The sequence below is a fragment of the Cervus elaphus genome, chromosome 25 (assembly GCF_910594005.1).
Source record: "Cervus elaphus chromosome 25, mCerEla1.1, whole genome shotgun sequence".
NCBI classification, from domain to species: domain Eukaryota; kingdom Metazoa; phylum Chordata; class Mammalia; order Artiodactyla; family Cervidae; genus Cervus; species Cervus elaphus.
Window position 1 is genome coordinate 17,164,374 of NC_057839.1, and position 24,111 is coordinate 17,188,484.

Sequence of the window (24,111 nt, forward strand, 5' to 3'; positions counted from 1 at the left end):
TCTAATTTCTACTAATCTCTCCCTTGTTAGATATTAACATTTTTACTCAATATGTAGTTTTCTTGATGATATATTTTGTAAGATAAGAAGAGATACCATAACCTGAAGACAAAAGTTGTTTAGCTACATTAGAAAAACGATGTGAAAATAGTAAATGAACTATTGTATAAAACCATGGACTCAGGTATATTCATTTATTGTGATTCTTTTATTTGAAGAATATTTCATAATTATTCAGGAATTTAACACTTTTGACCACAGGAACTTGCTGTTTATTGAAATTTTGCTCCACTTACTTAGACTCTTGAGAGTCCCTTGGACTGCAAGGCGATCAAACCTGTCAGTCCTAAAGGAAATCAGTCCTGAATATTAATCAGAAGGACTGATGCTGAAGCTGAAGCTCCAATACTTTGGCCACCTGATGCAAAGAACTGACTCACTGGAAAAGACCCTGATGCCGGGAACGATTGAAGGCAGGAGGAGAAGGGGACAACAGAGGATGAGATGGTTGGATGGTATCACTGACTTGATGGACATGAGTTTGAGCAAGCTCCAGGAGTTGGTGATGGACAGGGAGGCCTGGCATGCTGCAGTCCACGGGATCGTAAAGAGTTGGACACAACTGAGTGACTGAACTGTGAGTGCTCAAAAGACAAAACTATTTGGTGTGAAAGACAAACCTTATAAAAAAGGAAATGGTATATCACCAAAGATGCCCTTTATTAAGATCTAAAGAAACATTTGAGGGCAGACTATTTGGCATGTTTTTAAAAAGCTGAGGAACAAATGCATACCATTCTTATTATTTAATATGGTTTTTAAGACTCTTGAGAAATTATGTATAAAGAGTGCTATTTGCTTGAGTTTTAGTCCATTTGAGTTTATCTCCTCTTAGGATGAGAAATACTGCAAGAAAACTCAGAGGCAGAGCTTTTAAAAAATAGCCTTTAATGAAAAAATATATACACAAATATAATACTGAATCCCTGAAACATGATTTGTACATTCAGCAAATCTTGACCTTCCTTATGTAAAATAATCCTGTGTTTAATGTATGTGTATTTTTATTTATACAGACAATGAGACAAATCTATTTTACTTGACAGTAATATTTATGATGCTGACATCCTCATAGGGCTTATCTGTTTTGGGATTGACTTTGACATTGGAGATCCTTTGTACAACTTCCATTCCTTTAGTTACTCGTCCAAACACTGTGTGCTTATTATCAAGCCAAGGCTGTGTTGGAGGACAAACAGAAAATCTTGGTAAACCCTAAATTCTTAAATCACATCCACTGGATGAGCAAATTAAAAAGAATTAAACTTTGGCTTCATTTTAAACTATAATTAAAAAGATTATTTTCACTTAGCTTTTAAGAGTAGTTTCCATGTTATAATAAAAATAAAAAACCATAGTTAAATATTTAATATCTGCATCTTTTAGATCAAAGGGAGCTGGGTGATGTTTGCTGAAGGTTAAGTTTCTTTGTAGTAACCTTACCTGCACAAGAAGCAGTCTGGAATACTATAGGCATCATGTGCTCTGGCATCAGAGATAGGAGTTCAGACTCTGGCTTTGCTACTAACTTGACCTTTGGCAAGTTCATCAGGTCTGTTTCCTCATCTGTTTTTTAAAACTTGCTTCCCTGGTGGCTCAGAAGGTAAAAAATCTGCCTGCAATGCAGGAGACCCAGGCTTGATCCCTGGGTGGGGAAGATCCCCTGGGAATGAAATGGCAACCCACTCCAGTATTCCTGCCTGGAGAATCCCACGGATAGAGGAGCCTGATGGGCTACAGTCCATGGGGTTGCAAAGAGTTGGACATGACTGAGGGACTAACACTTTGCCTTTCATTATAATACTTAGAAGTATTGTGAATATTACATGAGATCATGTACCTGGCAGACAGTAGTTATAAATTGTTTTCTTTATTTAATTCTAAAAAGAGTTTTTGTAATTTTGTAGAACTGCATAGCAATAGAGCTAGATATTCTTACAAGTATTTCATGAAAGCTACAGTGTCATTCATTAAAAAGAATTAAACTTTGGCTTCATTTTAAAATATAATTAAAAGATGTATTTTCACTTAGAAGCTTTTAAGAGTAGTTCCATGTTATAATAAAAAATAAAAAAGCTTAATGTTTAATATCTGGATCTTTTAGATCAAAGGGAGCTAGAAAATGCATTCTGATTTCAGAGACAGAAAAATGTGGGGAAAAAATGTATTAAAATCGGGAATTCTTACACTCTAATCCTACTATTCTAAAGATGAGGAAACAAGCCCAGAGGCAGAGTAATTTGTTTTGGATTGTCCAACAAATAGTGCAAAGCTGACTTAAACTCACGTGGCCTGAATTACAAAAGTACTGTTTATAAAGTCAAGTCTTATTTGTTAGGTAATTTTCCATTTTCCTTTCTAAATTGTTTTCATTTTTATATCCTAGCATATATAAATAATAGAGAATAATAAAGCTCTCTTTTCCACTGAATTCACTCTCTTAGATCAAAACCCATGCATCTTTGGCTTACAGAAAATGCCTCCCAGGTGGCGCAAGTAGAAAAGAAACTGCCTGTCAATGCAGGAGAGATAAGAGACATGGGTTCGATCCCTGAGTTGGGATTCTCTTGACTGGAGAATCCCATGGACAGAGGAGCCTGGCAGGCTACAGTCCATCGAGTTGCAGAGTCAAACATGACTGAAGTGACTTAGCACACACACATGCATGTTCTACTTACTGTTGGTACTACTGTTATGAAAAACTGGGATCCATTAGTATTCGATCCAGCATTGGCCATGCTGAGTGTATATGGTCTGTCATGTCGTAATGTTGAATGAAATTCATCTTCAAATTCTCCTCCCCATATGCTTTCTCCTCCCATACCAGTACCTGTTGGATCTCCTGTCTGAATCATGAAGCCCTTAACAGAAAGTAGACAAAGTAATATTACACATATTACATATATGTATGCTTTGGAGTCATATGTTTGTCGAGTGCTTTATATTCAATAAAATCTTAACAGTTATTCTATAAACTGATTTTAAAGTAAACCCTTGGTTATACTTTAATTTAGATTATATATTTCCATTGCATAACTGCCATCTTATCTCAATGATGGAAACAAAAATGTAAGTCTTTCCATTTATAGACAGGCACTATCTCACTCAATAATCTTTAATTAAAGCCAATTAATACTGTAGGTAAGTTTTAGGATCTTGTTTAATGTGTTAGGTCTTATATAATTGGCTCACTCTTTTCTCTCCCCTTTCCCTAGACACTCTGAATGTCCTAGTCAGTCATTTCACCAATTCCTTCAGAACTCTGAAATCTAATTTTTCCGTCTGACATTTCTTCTGCCATTTCTGACCTGCCAGTAACCAAGAACTACCTCACTGCTCCATACACTTCATGGTATGTTGCTCAACAAAAACCTGGGCTGAATTCATTCTATCCATCAGGTATTAGTGGTAGTTTTCACAGATAAAGTGGCAACATGGCTCTTCTAACACTTAATCTTCTAGATCTAGACCTTATCTAGCCACTAGAAACAGGTTACCTTGGCTATTGATTTTATCTCAGCAAGACCCTTTACTCATTACCTGATCCTTTCCTTTAACTGCCGACAAAAGACTGCTGCAGTGTTTCTAAAAAGGCTACCATGCTACTGTCCCTATCCTTGATTTTATATCTGATTTTCATGATCATCCATTATTCTTTTGACTTCCATAGTCCATTTTTCCTATTCCTAATAAAGTGCGAAGTGTGAATGAGATTCCTTAGGTTCTAAACCTCTTGTTATACAATAACATACTTTTCCTTCAATCATATAAAATTTGCATAACTTACCTTAATTATGCGGTGAAATGTGTGTCCATTATAATAACCATTTCTGCTGTGAACGCAGAAATTTTCCACTGTCTTAGGGCACCTAGTGAGACATATGTTAAAAATATGAAAATTTAATGGAGCATCTTAGGAAAGTTTTCTTTGTAGTTTGCCTTCCCAATGGTATTTTCAGAATCTTTTCAATGTTTCAGGACAGTCTTTTTTTGTCATCATTTCTTCTGATCTCAGCAGAAGCAAGAGCTGATGGCATATAGGCAGTAGCCTGTTCTTATAGTTTATATAATATACCATCTTTAGATCACAACTGCTTATTTTACTTGAATTTGAGAGTATTTAGGTTCCAAAGTCATTTAGTATTTTTAAAAAATATAACCATAGCACCATAACCCACTGTATATAGTCCTGGGAAAGGTAATTTTCTTATAAAAACAATGTTATAGTATAGTGACATTTCCTGACCAAGGACTTATTCACTGCTATGATAGCTACTAAATCTAATAAACTTTAAATGATAGTCACACATTCAGATACACTTTCTAAATAATATTAACTAATCTCATGAGATGATTTAATACTGTATATTATCATATAATAGCTCCCAACACTGAGAATGGCAGAGAGAATCAAGAGAATCTTGTACCAAGCACATCAAGGAATAGGCTTAGTGGATGCATGGGTTCTCTACTTAAAATGAGATAGTCCAGGTGTCTAGAACTGCCTAGTTTTTTGTCCAGTGTCAAGATACGGTAAAATATTGGACATAAAACATTCATATCAAAATAACAAAAGTACTTTAAATCAAGGCACTGTAAAAGACGTCTTCTTTTGGATCAAGAATAACCAGTTGTATTGCATTGTATTTGGGACTGTATGTTCATTCTGCAAACTGAAATGTCAGGAAGGAAAAATAATTATCCTCCCCTTAAAGATTTGAGGGGAAAGCCAGTTATAACAAGTGAACCACAAAACCTATAGTTGGCACGTGTAGTTGATGGTAGCAGTAATATACATTTGTATGTCAATCTATAGTTTACATTCAGCACTGTCATATCTACTATATTTTGTCCTCATAATAATAAACCTGTGAAATATGTATATGTATGTATAAAATTTTCACATTTTCTAATGTAACAATTATCAGAGAGCTCAGGAAAGATGTTTTATCCAACACAGTTCAATTTTTCAAAATAACAAGAAGTTGCAGTTTCTTCAAATATACACATTTACACTGCTATTTATTTATGACAACAGAAACAGTACATACTCAACAGGAAAGAGTTTGATGTGAATGTCTCCCATGCTTGTGTGGATAATGGCACTATCTGACACTCGTTTGGGTCCCTCAGCTTGAGTAGCTGCCATGACTTCTTCTTTAGAAGGTTTCTCATTAAAAACATCTCGGTCAGAATCTGCACTTTTTGTATCTTCTGGTTCTCGTTTAGTAAACTCAAGGAGGAAAATAAAAAGTAAGTAAATGAATTAAATTTTTCATCTGGTTAAAATTTATGAACAAGAAAATTGCATTTCTAATGAAGTATTTGAGGAAACTAAGAATTTACATTTATAGAATAAATGCTTATTTCAGGAATTGCTTCCAATCATAGGATGTGCAAGGCAACTAAATTTATACATTTGCCTAACGAGAAAATTCATATGATGAAGATGAATGATTTCAAATGGAATTTAATATCTTTTTTGGTGAAAACTTTTTGGGGTACCCATTTAAAAAATAGGCAGTTTTTAGGTAGCTCTCTGCTTCTGTCTTCTAGTATGTCCTACCTAACCTGCCATCTATTGCTTACTTTTCACAATTTAGATTGCCTGGGTTTGAATTGTAGTTTGCCACTTAACTAGTTACATGACTTTGGGGAAGTAAATTCATTACTTTCATTTCCTTACTCATAAAAGAGAATGATAATAAAAACTACCTCAAAAATGACACCTGATATGAAGATTAAATGAAGGATATAAAGTGTTTAGAGAATAGTGCCTAACAGAGAAGGCAATATATACATCTTAATAATTGTTATTACTATGAACAGGACCTGGTGCTGGTAGGATGAGGATTCAAAGATGAATCAGTAGTGGACCTTGACCTCCTCTTTTTTTTTGGACAGAGTCCCATCTGACCTATCTAAACCTTGAAGCTTGGAAGAAAGGATGTACAGTACATTTTGAATGAAGCAGAAATCTCAGGATCCTCAAGTCTACAGAGAATTGAGAGAAAACTTTCAGTTGTTAAAATTCTGGACTTCTAAAGGCCTACTCTTTTATTTGACTCTCAGTAAGCAGAAATCCTTTCTCCCCAAGAGAGGTGGATGCTCACTGAGCTGCAGAAAGGTAAATCTGGAGCCCACGCTCTGACCCTAACGTCAGCCCTCGGCCTGCTTGGGTCAACTCCAGATGAGGAAACAACTAAGCCAGCATGTCACTGCTTTAACACAGTATTCTCCAGTTACCAAAGAGTGGCATGTTTGTTCCACTAGTTAGTTGTATGAATTTTTAAAATTATCCTGATTTAGTTCACATATAGAACTATTAAAGTTCAAATTTTATACAATTTTACGGTACTGGATTTGAAAAAAGGGACATAAAATTTGTATGTATGAATACCATTTTAGTTTTATTTAAGAATATGTACATCTAATAAATCATGAAAATGTTAGCAGTATAAATACTCAGTGAGTGACTTAATTTTTTATTTTTCTATTTCTTCAGAATTTCTAAGGAACATGTGTGGTTTAATCAACAAACAAACTCTGGGGAAAGACAATTTTTAAATAAAGTGGATGAAAATTAAATTTAGTGTATATTAAGAACTGTCTCTGATGATTTCTTTTTACCTTCAAAACAGTTAAATTATAGGGAATAACAAGTATTTTTCTTTACCATATATATTAATAAATCTTTAGCAGTGAATTTGAAAGTTTATAAGCAAAATTCTTATCTTAAAAGAATATATCCATTTTAGGCTAAAAGCTTGGCTGGAGTAGATAAATTGCTATTTCCCACATTTACCAAATGCCGGTAACCTTCAGAGCACCACAGCTGCTTGTAAATTGTCAGACCAATGAATGAGTATCCTATAATAGGTCAGACAATTCACCAAACTCTATGGAGTTTGGTATGTGAAGAAAACATAGTGCTCTGTATTTATGGATTTTATATTATCTTGAGGAAGAGAGGACAGTGTCAGAGACCCCCTTCCGACCCCGCCACAAAATCACCAAATTAATTCCAAAAAGTGTGACATGTACACAAGCAGGCACACCTAATCCAGACTTGATGTCAGGAGAAGGCTTCCCAGCTGAGACCTGAAGTATGAAAAGGAACTGGGGAGAGGTTTGTGGCTGACAGAAGGAATAACCTGGGCAAATACCACCAAGTAAAAATTACATCAAGTCCTGCAAGTGGGATCAAGTTCAGTATAGCCAATGAACTAAAGACGAAGAAAGATAAACTAGGAAAGTGGTTAATATAGACAGCTGGAGAGTCATTTAAGGATTTTAGGCAAAAAAATAATCACACCTGGGTTTTAGCAAGTTGCTAAGCGTAAAAGACAGATACAGAGGCAGAGGTCTCTACACTTCAGATTTTTCTGCTTGACTGAACAAAATTAAAACAGTGTTACTCCTAGATAGCTTAGTAGTTTGATTTTCAGTCCAATCTTACTTAACATGCAAAGTACTTTTAATTTTTCCAGAAGAAAAATATCTCTCAGGAATGTACACCACGGTAGCATCATTACAATGGAATCAAAAGATGAAAAAAGATTTGTATCTAGAGAAGGAAATGTGCAAGTCATGTTGAAGAATAAAAGGTGAATAATACTAAAACAGAAGAATTTTTAAAAGTCCACAGGAAAAATCAATTTTGGATGCAATTATTACCACAGCCACTTACTTCCTATTGTCTTAGACAACACAAATAGTTGTAGAAGCTAGGTTGAAAACTAGTTCAAAACAGGATGTAAAACAGTACAGAAATACTTAAAATCAAACCCTAGTTAAAGATTCTACAATACTAATTTTATAAGATGGTATTCTGGTTGTTTAGAAAGTCTGCTATTATGGCCAACATTCTCTTTAGTTGAAAGTGAAAGTGAAGTGGCTCAGTTGTGTCCGACTCTTTGTGACCCTGTGGACTGTAGCCCACCAGGCTCCTCCGTCCATGGGATTCTCCAGGCAAGAATACTGGAGTGGGTTGCCATTTCCTTCTCCAGGGGATCTTCCCGACCCAGGGATTGAACCCGGGTCTCCCGCACTGCAGGCAGACGCTTTAACCTCTGAGCTACCAGGGAAAAGCACAAGCTAAAAAAATAAAACTCCAATCAAACTGGAAGAAACATTAAAGACTATCTCCTGGTATTGATACTTCCACATACCATATAAAATCTATTCTTTTTGAAGGATGTACAGACTATTGTTGGGTCAGCTTGAATATTCTGAAGAACTGGGTTTTCAGAAGCTTTCATTTCTATAGTAGTTGCAGCACGATGTTTTTTGGCTATTCCCTGGAACAAAGCCAATTGCATCACTCTAATATTTTCTTGCTTGCCTAAGATCCGCACACACCTGGAAAATACATATAATAAAATTATCAGGATTAACTCCAACTATACCAACTCTGCAGATAAAAGCTAGGAATCAACTATCTTTTATTTTTGTACAAAATAACCAGTAAAAGGTTTTTGAAAAGTATTTTTCTGCCTCTCCCACTCCCCCCAAAAAGTTATTTTAAATTGGTAGGTGTTTATAATTTTCAGATTAAAAAAAATATTCAGTTAAACAGTTTTAACCTATCCCTATCATTTTAATCTTTCTTCAAGCCTTCAAAGATTCTGTATTGCCAAGAACTACAATATAAATTTGTTTATATGTGAAAATGTACAGCACAAGATTTTTTTCCTTTAAATATACTTTAAGTTCTTTTCATTTACATTGAGTGATAGTATCTGATTGTAGCAATTTTGTTCTAAGACCAAATGGGCTATTTGCACAAAAGGCTTATTGTGGTTTCATGCATTTTAACTTCTGATTTTATGTCTAGCAGGATGTAGTGCTGAATTCTGTGGTTAAGATATTTGGCAACATTTAACATGAAACGGGCTAATTTAAATCAACAAGCAAAAGACAAGACTGAAACTTGTTAAAAAAAAAACAAACTTGAAACTATGCATATCTTTCTTTCATTTCTTTAACAAACATGAGTGGAAACTTTTTACATAAGATTATAAACAACCAAAAGACCACAGAAAAATCCAGTCAAAACATTTGGTTAAGTTTAGACATCTGGGACCATTCCACTTGTCTTGGAACAAACAAAACCCCCATTGTTTCCCCAAAGGAGGAAATGGTCCTTTAGAAGTAAATTTTTAAAAAGCATATGTGATATTAAAGCTTACCGGTTTGTTTCTACATTTATAACTTTAATGCCCAGCATTGTTCCATACAGCACAAAGTGTCCAGTTTCATCAAAAACTATATTAATTAATCTCACTGCATCCACCTTCTCCAATTCACGTTCTACAGCCATCCGTCGACCAAATTCCATGTCTGGTAGCTGTTGCCTCATCTGCTGCAGTTCAGTAAACATCTAGGAAACAAACCATTTATTAACAAAAATAATGTTACATGATAAAGGGAAGGAGAATTTAAATAAAAGCAGAGTGTCCATTAATAGCCACTGACAGTTTATGTACTTATATATCTTCTTAAGGAGTACTCTATAAACACTATAAGCAGGAACTGAATTAGAAAATTCAATCAAAAAACATAGTATTTATACTAGCTGCTACTGCTAAGTCACTTCAGTCGTGTCCGACCCTGTGCGACCCCATAGACAGCAGCCCACCAGGCTCCCCCATCCCTGGGATTCTCAAGGCAAGAACACGAGTGGGTTATACTAGCTGGTTCTTCTAATTAAAAAAAAAAAAAAGAGTTAAGATACTGCTTTTTCTGCAGAAACAATATATCTGCTGCATTTTATAAGCCACAGATTAGCACTTTCCAATATAAACCATATATGTAATTTTAAATTTTTTAGTAGCTATGTTAAACGAAGCAAAAATGAACATGAAATTAATCTTTTATTCAACCCAATATATCTAAAATATCAAAGACATTAAGCAAAATCAAAATACAAAAAAGCGACATAAAGACATTAAAATATTAAGCAATATTTAAAAATTGAGATCTTTTTTCCTTCTTATATTAAGTCTTTGAAGTCCAGTGTGTATTTTATACTTTTAGTCCAGCTCAGTTTGGACTAGTCACATGCCAAGTGTTCAGCAACCCTATGTGGCTAGTGGCTATTAAGCTGCACAATGCAGATATGGACTGTGAGTTCTTGTTCCAGGATCATGGACCTGCCATTTAACAAGCACCCAAATTTTATTTTTTATGATTTCACTAATTTATAACAATTTCATATTTCAGAAAATGTTTCAAGTTATTTTGGAGCACCACTATATATTTAGATTATCATTAAGTAAATGTGATTTAGGATGGATGAATGTTATGAGTGCCCTTTAGTTTGGACATTTGGTTTACTTTTCTTTTGATATTTAATACACAACTTTCAAGATAAGGGTCATATCTCAGTTACTATGTACAATCACACTACCAGCCTCCCCAAAGATGTGGTCTTTACATTCAGTTTTCCTGACATTTAGGGCATCAAAGCGCAGAAATCAAAAGTGGCTCTCTATTGCAAATGCAAAGAAGTCAGTCAGGCTTATGTACCATCTACTACTTTTTTTCATGCTTGCATTAACAAAATCTCTGGTTTTTTTAGATGTGGAAAGAACAACAATATATGTAACTCCAAAAATGAAAAGGAGGTATACATGTTAGGGAACATTAGGGTTTCTTGTTGCCAGTCTCTGAACTGATATATTATTGCTTTATTCATTTGCCAGAAATAGCCTAGATGCTAGACTACATTTTTGTAGTATGGCAGCCTTGATTATTTTTGCTAGAAAGAAGATTCATTTTCAAGAAATAGAGTTTATAGATGGTCATCTGCCCATGTAAAAGTAATAAATGCTAATCTAACCTTTTAAGCACATCAATATCTTTAAAAAAATTAATTCATTTTAATTGGAGGATAATTACAATATTGTGGTTTCTGCCATACATTGACATCAATCAGCCATAGGTGTACATGTGTCCCCCCATCCTGAACCCCCCTCCCACCTTCCCATCCCATCCTTCTGGGTTGTCCCAGAGCACCAGCTTTGAGGGCCTTGCTTCATGCATCAAACTTGAACTTGTCATCTATTTCACGTACGGTAATATACATGTTTCAATGCGCTTCTCTCAAATCATCCCACCCGCGCCTTCTCCCACATAGTCCAAAAGTCTTTACATCTGTGTCCCTTTTGCTGCCTTGCATATAGGATTGTTGTTATCATCTTTCTAAATTCCACATATATGCATTAATATACTGTATTGGTGTGTTTTTTTTTTTTTACAATATTCTAGCTTTAACAGCTGCATCTCTGGTCATCTCATCATCTCTGTATGGCCATATGCAGTACTCCTGATTAATAAAATACCAAAAGATACAACTTCACACCGTCCAATTAAATCTATTAAACTAGGACTCTAACTAGTTAGAACCCTTAACGTGGAACTATGAGATCATTAACTAACTAATCACTAGAATTATTACTAAATTAATTGGCATTTGCACCAATTGCAAATGGCGCAAACCTTTTTTTTGGCAAACTCCCTCATCCTGAATCTCAACTTCTGCCCTATACTTTGCTACTGATCTTATCACACTAATCCTATAATTTCAACAAATATTAAAGACAACAATGAAATAGAGTGAATTCAACAGCTCACATATGTATATGTGTTAATTTATATCCAGAGAATAGATTTGTTTTCTTAAGGAATCTAGGAAGAGTTGCAAATTGTGAAGAGTTTTAAAATTATATTTAAGTTGAAGCCATGATTAAAGAAGAAAACATCAGAAGGTTTCTCCTTTTCCCAAAAGCATAATGGAAAGCTATATTCTTCCAATAAGAAAATGAGTTATGAGGATAATTTGACTAGCATACAAACCTTCCCTATTGTCTGGATTCCTATTCTTTCAGGCAGCTAATTCACCCAACTTATTACCACATCACTAATAAGGTGACAGCATTTTTGAAGCACTTAATGCAAGAAATCTATTATAAATTGGTGACTACAAAGGCTGTAGAATTGACACTGTTGTACAATAAACACTATTGTTACAAAGTCTCCACAAACTTTTGGAGAATTCAACATACCAATAGCAGTTACAGAATCACAAGATGGAAACGTGATGAGACTCAAATATCCACAAAACCAATTATCTTTGCATGGATAAAAACTCATTCTACAGCTACATGCTCTAATAAACACTTCTTTTCTTCTCCCTGTTTTTTGGCTATGCCATAAGGCATTCAGGATCTTCATTCTCCAACCAGGGATTGAACCCATGCCCCTGCAATGGAAGTGCTGTATTTTAACCACTGGACCACTAGCAAAGTCCCAATAAATTCTTGTTAGCAGTAATTACGTGTCAGGTATCATTCTTAGTGCTGGAGATTCATTCACGAGCAAAACAGATAGAAGACCATAAATGACACACAGTTTAATCTACTGGAGGGGGTGGTGGGTTGGCACACATTAATCAAATAATAAGACCAAATATTATAAAAGAAAACAAATAGTGATACACTACCACATTAAAAAAAATATAAGTAGTCTGAGGCTGGAAGAATAGTGGAAGATCACTGGGGGAAATGATTCTTTGAGATTTGAAGGATGAGTTCAATAGCTAAGGGGAGGAATGAGGATTAATGGGACTAGGGGTCACTCCAAGCAGGACGGTCAGCATATGCAAAGGCGCTGTGGTGGGAGACGTAGTCAAGAAATTGAAAGAAGGCCTGATTGGGTACAGCAGAGGCAGGGAGGGAGGTGAATTATAGTAGGTGGAAGTGGTAGTGAGAGGTACAATATGGTAGGCCACGATTTTGGTCTCAATCCTAAAAACAACAGGTAGTCACTGAAAGATTCAAAGATGACATGATAAGATAATGTGTTTTGAAAAGATTCCTCTGGGTGGAGCATGGATAACAAGTTAGGAAGAAGCTAGAATAGATACAGGGAGCAGGCCATGCAATAGGCCAGGCAACAGATTATGAGCTAGGGTAGTCACAGCTGTGCTAAAAGGAAATGTATGTATTTAAAGTATATGTAGAAAGTAAAATTGACAGGACTCATGATGGATTAAATAGACGGGTAAGGAAAAACAATTAAAAATGACTCAGATTTCTGGCTTGTGCAAGTAGATACATGTTGGTGCTATTCATGAAGACAGCAAAAATAAATAAATAAATTAAAAGGATAGGGCAAGGTCTGTTTATAATAGAAAGCTGGAGAAATAAATTTTTAAGTAGTCATACGGAAAGCAGGAGTGAAGAGAATGAGAAGAGAAGGAGGCCCAGCGTGGGTTTTGAGGATCTCAGAAGAATGAGCCTTCAAACAACAAAACTACAAAAACAGCCACATAAGTGTAAGAAAAACTGGCTCAGAAAATATCACATCATAAACCTAGAGAAGAGAGTTTTGAAGAGTAACAATGCAAGACAGCAGACAAACAGTCTCTTTAATGTGATAAGCAAATTAATCATCAATCTAAATGTCCATGTCCAGAAAAAAATCTTTTAAGAAACAGCATAAACTAAAGACATTTTCAGAAAAGTAAAATCTGATTAAATTTATATGGTACTTACACTTAGTGATTCATCAAAGACTCTCATGAGTTTTCCAGTTAAGAATCTGAAAATTCTAACTTTTCTGTCAGAACCAATAGTGGCTATTTTCTTCCCATCAGGTGAAAAACATATGCTGGTTGGATAAGCCTTGCACTTGGCAAATTCATATAAATCTGTGTCAGTTTTATATTCCCAGTTCACATTTTTGGGGAATTTATACTCATAAGGAGGACCAGTCCAGTATTCAATCATTCCAGATTTGTCAGAAGACACTACTGCTTTGTAAACTGGGTTTAGCCGTATCTGAGTAAGAGGTGATGTATGGAGTTTGTCAAAGATATGCAGTGGCTGGTTATCTCCTCGACCATCATAAATGAAAATTTTTCCTGTACTTTTCTCAGAAGCAGCAACTGAAGATATGGCATCCCCCGGGCAATAGATCCACTCACACTGTCCAGGGAAATACCTAAAATAGTAAAGAATTGATGGGGATAAGAAGAGGCCAAAACAAGTTGTAAACATCCTTACTCATTCCCATCACCAAAAAATGTCCCTGGCCAGTGATTTAGCCAGTTTTAGATTTTTTGATCAAAAGTAGCAGCGAGATACAGAATGGGGAAGAATAGGAAAAGTTACTAATTTTTCTCTTTCTGATCTCATAATGAATGATAATAACTTCTGAGGACTGATCAAACCACAAGAAGAGAACTCATACAGCAAGTATTTACAAGGAAACCGAAACAGACCTGGTTCTTAAAATATTCTGAGGCAATTTTTTTTTTTTGGATCTCCATGTCTCTGTCTATGTATGTGCTATTCTAAGTCACTTCAGTTGTATCTGACTGGGATACAATGGACTGTAGCCTGCCAGGCTCCTCTGTCCATGGGATTCTCCAGGCAAGAATACTGGAGTGGGCTGCCATGCCCAGGTCCTCCAGGGGATCTCTCCTACCCAGGGATCAGACATGCATCTCTTATGTCTCCTGCATTGGCAGGCAGGTTCTTTACCATTAGCTCCACCTGGGAAGCCCCTGTCTATGTATACCTTATTTTTAAATAGGTTAGCATGCTAGTATACTTTACAAATCCATTCTTGAAATATTTAAGGTCAAAATATTTTAGTCATGGTTTTGCTCTAAAGAAAAATATTCTGATATCACTCTCTCATTATCAGTAGCTTGATCTTAATACTGTGAGCTTTTAACATGTTACCTGATAAAGTGTAAAAAACTGGACAAATGTAATCAACATACTAAACTTATATATTCAATTGTGTGTTGTCTCCTTCAAAATCATCAGTCTGAGAAGTTACAGTTACTCCAATGACAGAGCTAACGCTCAAAACTTTTTGAGGACTCTCAGAATTCCTATCAAATCTTAAAAGACACAGGTATAGCTTGGAGATGTTCCAGGTTTGGTTCCAGATCACAAAAATTGAAAATTGCAATAATGTGAGCTGTATGGATTTTCTTTGGTTTCCTAGTGCACAATGTTTGTTTACACTACCTGTATTTCTATTGAAGTGTGCAATCACATTATGTCTAAAAAATTACATGTATATATACATATCTTAATTTAAAAACTTTATTGCTTAAAAAATGCTAATTATCATATGAGGCTTCCGCAAGTTGTAATCTTTTTGTAACAATAACATCAAAGATCACTGATCACTGTAACAAATATAATAATAATGAAAAATGAAATATTATGAGAATTACTAAATGTGAAATGATACAAACTGAGCAAATGCCATTGGAACAAATGGTGAGTACAGACTTGCTCCAAGCAGGGTTGCCACAAACTTATTTGAATAAAAAAAAAAAAACCTGTGTGTGCAAAGTGCAATAAAACAAGATATGCCTGTTCTCTTTCAATACCCTCAAAGGTGGCAAATGTTCAACATATATTTGATTAAAAATATACAAACAAACAGCTAAAGTCTGGGGGAAACAAAGCAGGGGATATGACACATGATCAATAGGTATTTCTATCTGTAGTCAAAAAATAAGTTTTTAATCATAAATAATGAGACTGACTTCTTTTAGTGGTTCATAAACTGGTTTTGAAGGAAATTCCCAAAAAGTACTGTCACATACTCAACTATGTAGTTCTAATCCTCACCTTTCTCCAATTCACATGGTGAAGCCCTCATCCCCAAAGTTACTGTATCTGGAGAAAGGGTTTTAAACAGGTAATTAAATGTTTATAATAGCCAGGACATGGAAGCAACCTAGATGCCCATCAGCAGATGAATGGATAAGGAAGCTGTGGTACATATACACCATGGAATATTACTCAGCTGTCAAAAAGAATTCATTTGAATCAGTCCTAATGAGATGGATGAAACTGGAGCCCATTATACAGAGTGAAGTAAGCCAGAAAGATAAAGAACATTACAGCATACTAACACATATATATGGAATTTAGAAAGATGGTAATGATAACCCTATATGCAAAACAGAAAAAGAGACACAGAAATACAGAACAGACTTTTGAACTCTGTGGGAGAATGTGAGGGTGGGATGTTTCAAAAGAACAGCATGTATACTATCTATGGTGAAACAGATCACCAGCCCAGGTGGGATGCATGAGACAAGTGCTCGGGCCTGGTGCACTGGGAAGACCCAGAGGAGTCGGGTGAAGAGGGAGGTGGGAGGGGGGATCGGGATGGGGAATAAGTGTAAATCTATGGCTGATTCATATCAATGTATGACAAAACCCACTGAAATGTTGTGAAGTAATTAGCCTCCAACTAATAAAAAAATTAAAAAAAAAAAAAATAAATAAATGAGGTCAGAAAGGTGGGGCCCTAATCCAACAGGCCTTTGGCCTTCTAAGAAGTGGAAGAGCAAAATATTCCACTCTTTCCCCTGTACTTAATGAGGACAAAGTGTGAAACCCGGAAGAGTCCTCACCAGAAAACACACACCGCTGTAACACTGATTTTGGACTTTCCACCTCCAGAAGTTTTGGACTTTCCAATCTCCTCATTGGAAAAGACCCTGATGCTTGGAAAGATTGAAGGCAGGAGGAGAAGTGAATGACAGAGGATGAGACAGTTGGATGGCATCACTGACTTGATTTACATAAGTTTGACTGGGCTCTAGGAGTTGGTGATGGACAGGGAAGCCTGGAATGCTGCAGTCAATGGAGTTGCAAAGAGTCGGACACAACTGAGCGACTGAACTGAACTGAACCTCCAGAAGCGTGAGAAAAATATATTTCTGTTGCTTAAGCTACGCAGCCCATGGTCTTCTGTTTAATTTCGTTACTGCACAGTCTAACCACATAGTTTGGCTATCAATATACTTTAAAGTTTAAAATCACCAACAATTCCAAAAATGAGCATAAGCCTTATAAAAACACAATGCTATATTACTGAAATAAGCATTACAAGGAAGTTAATTTAAATGCCAGTAAATGAGACATGATGGATACTCATTAAATTATTAAGTAGTGTAAAATGGATATAATTAATCCTTGTTATGGTGCTACTTGGACATTTCTGTTGCAGTTAACAACAAAACTCACAGCAGAAGCCCACAAACAACATCATAACGAAGAGTCATAATACTTAATTTTCCCAAGCAAAATATAAAGGCACATTTTTTAATGGAATGGTAATATATTCTGTTTAGAAATACCTATGAAACGGTGAAGTTTAGTTCAAGAATTCTTTCATTACGTTAAAAAAAATATATATATATATATATACACACACACACACACACTTAAAAAAAAAACTCACCCAAGCTTCAGCATATTGATCATGTCAAAGTTCACTACATCAAACACCTTCATTGCTTTATCATCACCCACGGAACAGAATAAAGCTCCCTCAGAGCTAATTGCAATACTCTCAATAACTCCTATTTAAAGAAACCAAATCAAAACATTCTAGTGAACATCAAAGAAATGGATATAATTAAAAGGAAAAAAAATGTAAAAAGAAACTTTAATCAATACAGTTGAAATACAGCCAAAAAAAAAAAGAAAAAGTGAAATTCTTACCTAGGTGACTACGAAAATGTTTAACAAATTCAATTCCTTCTTCTATTTTTTTCCAGAATTTAACATGTCCATCGTGACTAGCAGTAATAATAAAGTCTGTCCTGAATATAAAATTGTAGAAGTTACTTTCTAAAACAGATGCAAAAATCACTTTGTGCCTGTTTAAATTAAATATCTTTATATTCCTTTTATGGAATAATTTTGACCAAATATTAGCTCTTTTCCTAGTATTAAGTTATCAGTTAATAAGGCAGCATATAGGACTAGCTTTCTGTCACTCTAGGTTTCTTTGTTTAACCTAAGGCAGCAGACTATAATGGAAAGATTTTTGAAGATTTTATCGAAATCTAGTGTTTTGAAGTTTACACACACACGCCTGTTTCCTTATCTATAAAAAGGAGATGGATACTACTTGTAAGACTGTTAAGATAAATGGGACAGTTAATGAAAAAGCTTAAAATTTTTTAATGAAAAAGCCTTGGGGTCCTTGGCTAAGAGGAGACTCTGCCTTGGGCCCGCCGGCATAATAAACTGCACTCCACTAAAAAAAAAAAAAAAAAAAGAAAAAGCCTTGACACAGGACCTAGACATAATATGAACTCAGCAAAGAGTAGAGTATTACTATTCTTTCTACAAAACCCTATTCAGCTATTTTGAAGGTTCTGTGACATTTCCAGAATGTTTTGGATTTCATCATTTTCCCCATTTGTACTGAAACAGCCAGCTACCAATTACTCCCAAATTATTAACACACTCTCCTTCACAGAAGCTCTGATACTATCCAGATTATCCCCTATTGGCATTTGTCTCCAAAAGACATGTACACAAAGTAGGGAATTTGGTCTTAGAGAATGTATCTTTGGATGATATAGGAAAGAGCCTGTAGGTCTTTATTTAACAAACTATTTTAAAACCTATGGAATAAAATAGAAATCCTCAATATCCTAAAGCTACTTTTACAATTCACCTCAAAACTGAAGTATTTTTAAAAAAAACAACAAACTTCTCAGAAAAAAATATAGACAGACTTACTTGGTGCACACCACATGGGTGATAACATCTCTATGCATGTAACTGCGCTCATACATGGATGCACTGGGGAGATTATCAAGATAGACTTTTTCAAACTCTAGAACTAAGGGGAAAAAGTAAAGAAAAATATTTTTTAACAACTGGAACTAAATACTATTTTATATTTTCTTTTAGATTTTAACTTCTCTCAATTCATGCGTAATGAAAAACATCCAGTGTCTGTTATGTCAGTTGTAACTTATTATTTCATGGTACTGAATAGAACCATTGTTTATTTGGTCATGATTCATTCTCAGGTATTATACAGATGCTTAACTGTGTCCCAGAACTTAAGAATTGAGTGGCTCTGGCTTAACATACAAGTTCCATTAAAAGACAAAAATCTTAAGTTTCATGAAAATATCACAACCAACTTTCCAACCATGTAGATCCAATTATTACTGCTAATTTAAATAAGTAGTACGAGGTCAAAGGCCATCCAGAACATCCCAGTTTATCTTGAAGGCAATGATCATCTTTGAAGCAACTGATACTAGGTTTGAGTAAATGTAATAAATGCTTAGATTTTTGGAGCTGAGAAAATCCTAGAGAATGTCCAGTTGAGTGCTTCTCAAACTTTTTCCAAGGGCAAAACATTTTTAAGAGTGGTAATCTGAGAAAATATTTCATGATATGAGCTATAAAAAATATACTAACAAAAAAATGACATACTTGTACCTAAAAACAATCCAATGAAGGCCAAACATGCCCATAAAAAATTCATAAATTAAGCATGATCGTTTCATGGCTTTTCATTACTGCTATTTAGCAAGCTTAAAGTTGTGTCCAACAAATTACTTCTCTCTTCATTTTCAGTAAAAGAACCTCCGTTTTTATATGTGAGTATTGACATCCAGCTATAGTATCTTCCTCACCTTCTCTGAAGTTCGGAGTGACTAAGCACCAATGAAATAAAAGTGGAAGTGTTGAGTAACAGTCAAGAAGTCTCCCTCAAAAGTTGTGCCGTTCTTTCTTTCCCCAGTCTGACAGTTTGAAACTGGGAGATAACCATCAAGGACAAACATGAGGTCCATATCCTAGTGATGTTGGGGCAGAAACCAGGAAGGAAGAACCTTTGGAGCCTCCACACCAATCCCAGACTGTCTACTTTAGGACTTTTATCTTTATTGTCATTTTTGGATTTTTTTCTTTATTTATTGTCCTTTGGATTTTTCTGTAATATACAGCTAAATTTAATCCTGATGCATATTCCTTTTGCTGTTTGTTAGTTCACTTGGTGAACAGATATTTACTGAAAACAAACTAGGTTCCAAGGGACATGGACATGAAGAGTTAACACTGTCTTGAGAAAACCATCATTGGTAAAGCCATATAATATATAATACATATATATAAAGAGCACCATATAATATAAGGTAGAGCCATATAACCATTTATAGTATCTTTCTGAAAATGTGTACAAAAGTCCAATGTCCAAAGAACATGTTAAAGGGGATGGTTCCATTTCTAAGTTTTAAACCCCTATCCTTTTAGATAAAATCTTCAGTGATATTTTTCTAATATTTTATACATGCTTTTGAATTTCAACTTTTTCTTCAAACTGAATACACTACTGATTAATTTGAATAAGCATCTCACTGTCTCAACTGTATTAAGTTTATAAGCTTTTTGTTAATGCTAATATAAGCTTTTTGTTAATGCTAATATCAGCACTTTGATATTTTTGGACTTTTCCATTCCCACTGATTTCCACAAAAAAGGACATGTATCAAGTGCAAGAAAATAACTGCAAACCTACACAGTAATATTCATTCATTCAATACTTACTGAGTACTCGCTATATGGAAAGCACTGTACCAAGCACTGGAGCAAAATAGGCATGGTCTTTGCTCTTATATGCTTACAGTCTTAACAGTAAAGAGAAACATTCATCAGACAATCACATGAACAAACATACAATTTAAAAATGTAGCAAGTGCAATGAGGAAACAACTGCTATGGTAACATTTAACTTAAAAGACTTAGCAGTAAAAAAGGTAACAGCACTTCAAGGGTGTTAAGGAACAATTTTCAAAAAAGTAGCTTCTTCAAAATTTGGATACATAAAATTTTGCTGTATCTGTATCCAACTTGTACTCAAAATTTGGATACATAAAATTTTCACTCTGATAAATACATCTCATTCTTAAGATCAATGTATTTTTTTTTTTTTTTTAGATCAATGTACTTTAGAAACTCAGCCCAGACTGGAAAAGTCATATGTTTTCCAGAAAAAGTAACAGCTGAGCTAAAGGTTGAAAGACAGTAGGTTAAGTTAAGTGGGTGAGGAATATTATTCCAGGTAGACCTTGTGACACCCACGCAGACATTCGCAGCTGTAAAAGGGCATGCCCCATTCTCTAGTGTTATAGTATGGCTTGGACAAAGAATAAGGAGGATCAAGGATTTGGCCGAGGAAGTAATGGAAATGTGCTGAAGGAAGAATCATATCAAGGGCCTTACATGCTATATTAGGGAGTTTGGACATTGTTTTAAAAATAATGAGAAATCACTTAAAATTTTTAAGTTGGAAGAGTAATAAAGATTTGAGCTTTCAGAAAGATCACATTTTAATGGTCTTATACGTTTAAGGGAAACATTCCAAAGAACCTGAAAAATAAGAAAACTTAATGTGACCCTTTCACCAACATCTCCCCCTTTTTTTGGATCACCCTTTTTATTTGATAAAATTTTGTCACTATTACACGCTAGTGGCAAAATGCACGAGTATGGTTTGAAAACCACAGATCTTGGTTTCTGGATGAAAAACTTGTAATCCAGGAAAGTTTTGTAATTGTCAGAAAACTCATTACTGGTGGAGTCAGGAATTAAATTATTCTCATCTATTCCTTAAGATTCTAAACAGGCACCACCTTCCCAGGTGGCCAAATACACTACCACCACTCTTCAACTAAAAATCTTAAATAGAAAGTTTTCTTTTCCACATCTGCTAAACGGGATTAAAATTTCCAACCTCATACGGCAGCTGTACGGATTAAATGAGCGGTGCCAAACACGTAAGTTATGGCAAATTAGCTCTAGCCTCTATTGTAACAAACCAGATTGTTAGGTACTATTAAAAAGAAGCTTTACTCTGTCCAAATCACTATTTCGGAGTAGAGAACGGCCAGAAGTGAGAAGACGACCCTCGACATAAATCCCCACAATCACACACCCTCCGTTTGGGGGTCTGGTTTGAACTCTCCCACTCGGAGGACACAGTATTTCATCTCGCCCTGTGCCTGTCTCTGTAGCTACCTTTCCTCTTCTTCGCCAATGTTGCCTCTACAGGTAGAGGCCCAACCCAGCGCTCTTCATTTTCTTCTTCGTTCTGTTGAGGCACTGCCACTACCAGCTCTCGAGCGCTGACTTCCGTATTTTCCGGTTCCTCCGGGTCCCGGTGCCTTCTTCTCCTCAGCTGTGAATCGCTACCACACTCGGCCGCCATGTTGTCCTAACCGTCAGAAAATGCGCGACACTCACAGCTGCTCGGCTACCAATCCCGAAGCAGCGGCGCGGCCTGCTCGTCAGCGCCGAGCAAGTTCCAGGATTGGGTGGAGTGGGTGGAAGCAGATCCAATCAGCAATCAGCGCGCGTGGGTTCTGGGCCGTAGAGCCGCTTCTCGAGTAGGCTGAGGCGACCTGAAGTCTGAGGTGTGGAGGAGGTAAGCGTTTGGCCCGGAGAGGGTTTTAACGGTTGAAACTTACTCCCGGGGTTGACAACTCCTAGGATATGGAGCTGCAGACCCCCACGGTGGGACCCTTACCTCCGAGAAACCGGATCCCTGTCGTCCCACTAGGCCTGAGTCCCGTTCTTCTCCGGCTCTACAATCCCACCTGTTAGGAGAGAAAGACATGGGGGTGGGGAATTTGAAAGAACTAGTTAACTTTCGGGCCTCCCTTCGGGTTTGCCAAACATCTTATTTCCTGAGCTTCTTGATTCTTTCACACACAGTCTGAAGAAGATAATGAACGCTTGTTACTGTGGGGGTTGAGTGGTGGGGCTGGGGAGTGGGGAGGGAGGGACTGGGCAGAAATCCAGTCACGCCGAAGTGACCCAGGCAGGACCATTTACCTTCTCGACTAGGTTTCCATCTCTTAGTGGATTTCTGGACTTAAGCTCTCTTATTTAAAAAGAAAAAAAAATTTTTTTTACTATGTAGATATACAAAATTTTTTTACTATGTAAATATACAAAATTTACCATAAAAATTGAGATATAACTGACATATATTAGTTTCAGGTGTACAGTGTAATGATTTAGTATTTGTCTGTTGTATGTATTGGGAAATGATCACCACAGTAAGTCTAACATCCATTACTCTACATATTTACAGAATGGTTTTTACCCCCTGTGGTGAGAACTTTTTAAGTCTACTCTCTTAGCAACTTTCATATATGCTTTCATATAGTATTATTTTCTGTAGTCACCGTGCTATACATTGTATTCCCATGACTTACTTATTTTGTAACTGAGTTTGTACCTTTCAACCCTCTCCACCCATTTGCATGGCCCACCTGCCCGTCTTTGACAACCACCGATCTGTTTTTTTTTTTTTTAATCTGTGAGCTTGTCTTTTTTATTATTATTTTTAGATACCACATGTAAGTGAGATCATGTGGTATGTCTTTCTCTGTCCGACTTATTTCGCCAACATATGCCCTCAAGGTCCATTGGTATTGCAGGTGAGGAGATTTCATTCTTCTTTATGGCGGAATAAAATTTACTGATATATGTCTGTCTATATTATAAGGCATTTTCTTTATTTATCAGTCGATAGACACTTAGGTTGTCCTGGCTGTTGTAAATCATGCTGCCACAAACATGAGACTGCATATATATTTTTGAATTAATGTTTTTGCTTCCTTTGGATAAACACCCAGAAGTGGAATTGCTGGATCATATGGTAGTTCTGTCTTTACCTTTTTGAAGAACCTTTATAATATTTCCCATAGTGGCCACACCAATTTATGTTTTCACCAACAGTGAACAAGGAATTCCTTTTTCCCCACATCCCGGCCAACACTTGTTTTATAATTGCCACTCTAACATCTCATTGTGGTTTTTCTAAAAAAATTAATTTATTTTAATTGGAGGCTAATTACTTTATAATATTGTAATGGTTTTTGCCATACATCGACATGAATCAGCCACAGGCGCACATGTGTTCCCCATCCAGAACCCCTCTCCCACCTCCCTCCCTATCCCATCCTTCAGGGTCATCCCAGTGCACCAGCCCTGATCACCCTGTCTCATGCATCAAACCTGGACTGGTGATCCGCTTCACATATGATAATATACACATTTCAACTCTACTCTTTCAGATCATCCCACCCTTGCCTTCTCCCACATAGTCCAAAAGACTTCTTTACATCTATGTCTCTTTTGCTGTCTCGCATATAGGGTAATTGGTACCATCTTTCTAAAT

At 35.9% G+C, this 24,111-nt stretch overlaps 2 protein-coding genes and 1 long non-coding RNA gene across 7 annotated transcripts in view; 2 read left to right on the plus strand and 1 right to left on the minus strand.

Moving 5' to 3' along the window:
- The first annotated feature begins 580 nt into the window (after nucleotides 1–580).
- On the plus strand, nucleotides 581–6,431 carry LOC122683618. The gene is made up of 3 exons (XR_006337790.1): nucleotides 581–637; nucleotides 3,276–3,412; nucleotides 5,965–6,431. It is a non-coding gene; the product is annotated as an uncharacterized LOC122683618 (long non-coding RNA).
- On the minus strand, nucleotides 930–22,157 carry PPWD1 (peptidylprolyl isomerase domain and WD repeat containing 1). Of its 2 annotated transcripts, XM_043887353.1 has the most exons (11): nucleotides 21,942–22,157; nucleotides 18,645–18,747; nucleotides 17,613–17,713; nucleotides 17,350–17,470; nucleotides 13,620–14,067; nucleotides 9,252–9,442; nucleotides 8,232–8,421; nucleotides 5,112–5,293; nucleotides 3,848–3,929; nucleotides 2,739–2,921; nucleotides 930–1,239 (listed from the first exon to the last, which is right to left on the minus strand). In XM_043887353.1, exons 1-11 carry the CDS (start codon nucleotides 22,129–22,131, stop codon nucleotides 1,096–1,098), a joined length of 1,935 nt encoding a protein of 644 aa, XP_043743288.1. In that variant the 5' UTR covers nucleotides 22,132–22,157; the 3' UTR covers nucleotides 930–1,095. The 2 variants fall into 2 exon arrangements, with proteins under 2 accessions (XP_043743288.1, XP_043743289.1); XM_043887354.1 differs by lacking the exon at nucleotides 21,942–22,157 and having other exon boundaries at nucleotides 17,350–17,396; nucleotides 17,691–17,713; nucleotides 18,645–18,696.
- A 48-nt stretch (nucleotides 22,158–22,205) lies between these two features.
- The window catches only part of CENPK (centromere protein K), a 32,898-nt gene continuing 30,992 nt past the window's right edge, over nucleotides 22,206–24,111 (plus strand). Inside the window, exon 1 of one of the 4 annotated variants that reach the window (XM_043887359.1) lies at nucleotides 22,206–22,347. The gene's annotated coding sequence lies outside the window, so the exon portion shown is untranslated. The remainder of the gene's footprint in view (nucleotides 22,348–24,111) is intronic. The other 3 variants (XM_043887356.1, XM_043887355.1, XM_043887357.1) reach the window with 3 other exon arrangements.

Coding starts and splice junctions, on each gene's coding strand:
- PPWD1 (XM_043887353.1), bottom strand. CDS start 22,131: ATGGCGGCCGAGTGTGGTAGCGATTCACAGCTGAGGAGAAGAAGGCAC. Junction 9,443..13,619: donor TCTTTGATGAATCACTAAGT/GTAAGTACCATA, acceptor TTTGTTTCCTAG/ATGTTTACTGAACTGCAGCA. Junction 2,922..3,847: donor CATTTCACCGCATAATTAAG/GTAAGTTATGCA, acceptor CTTTCTGTTAAG/GGCTTCATGATTCAGACAGG.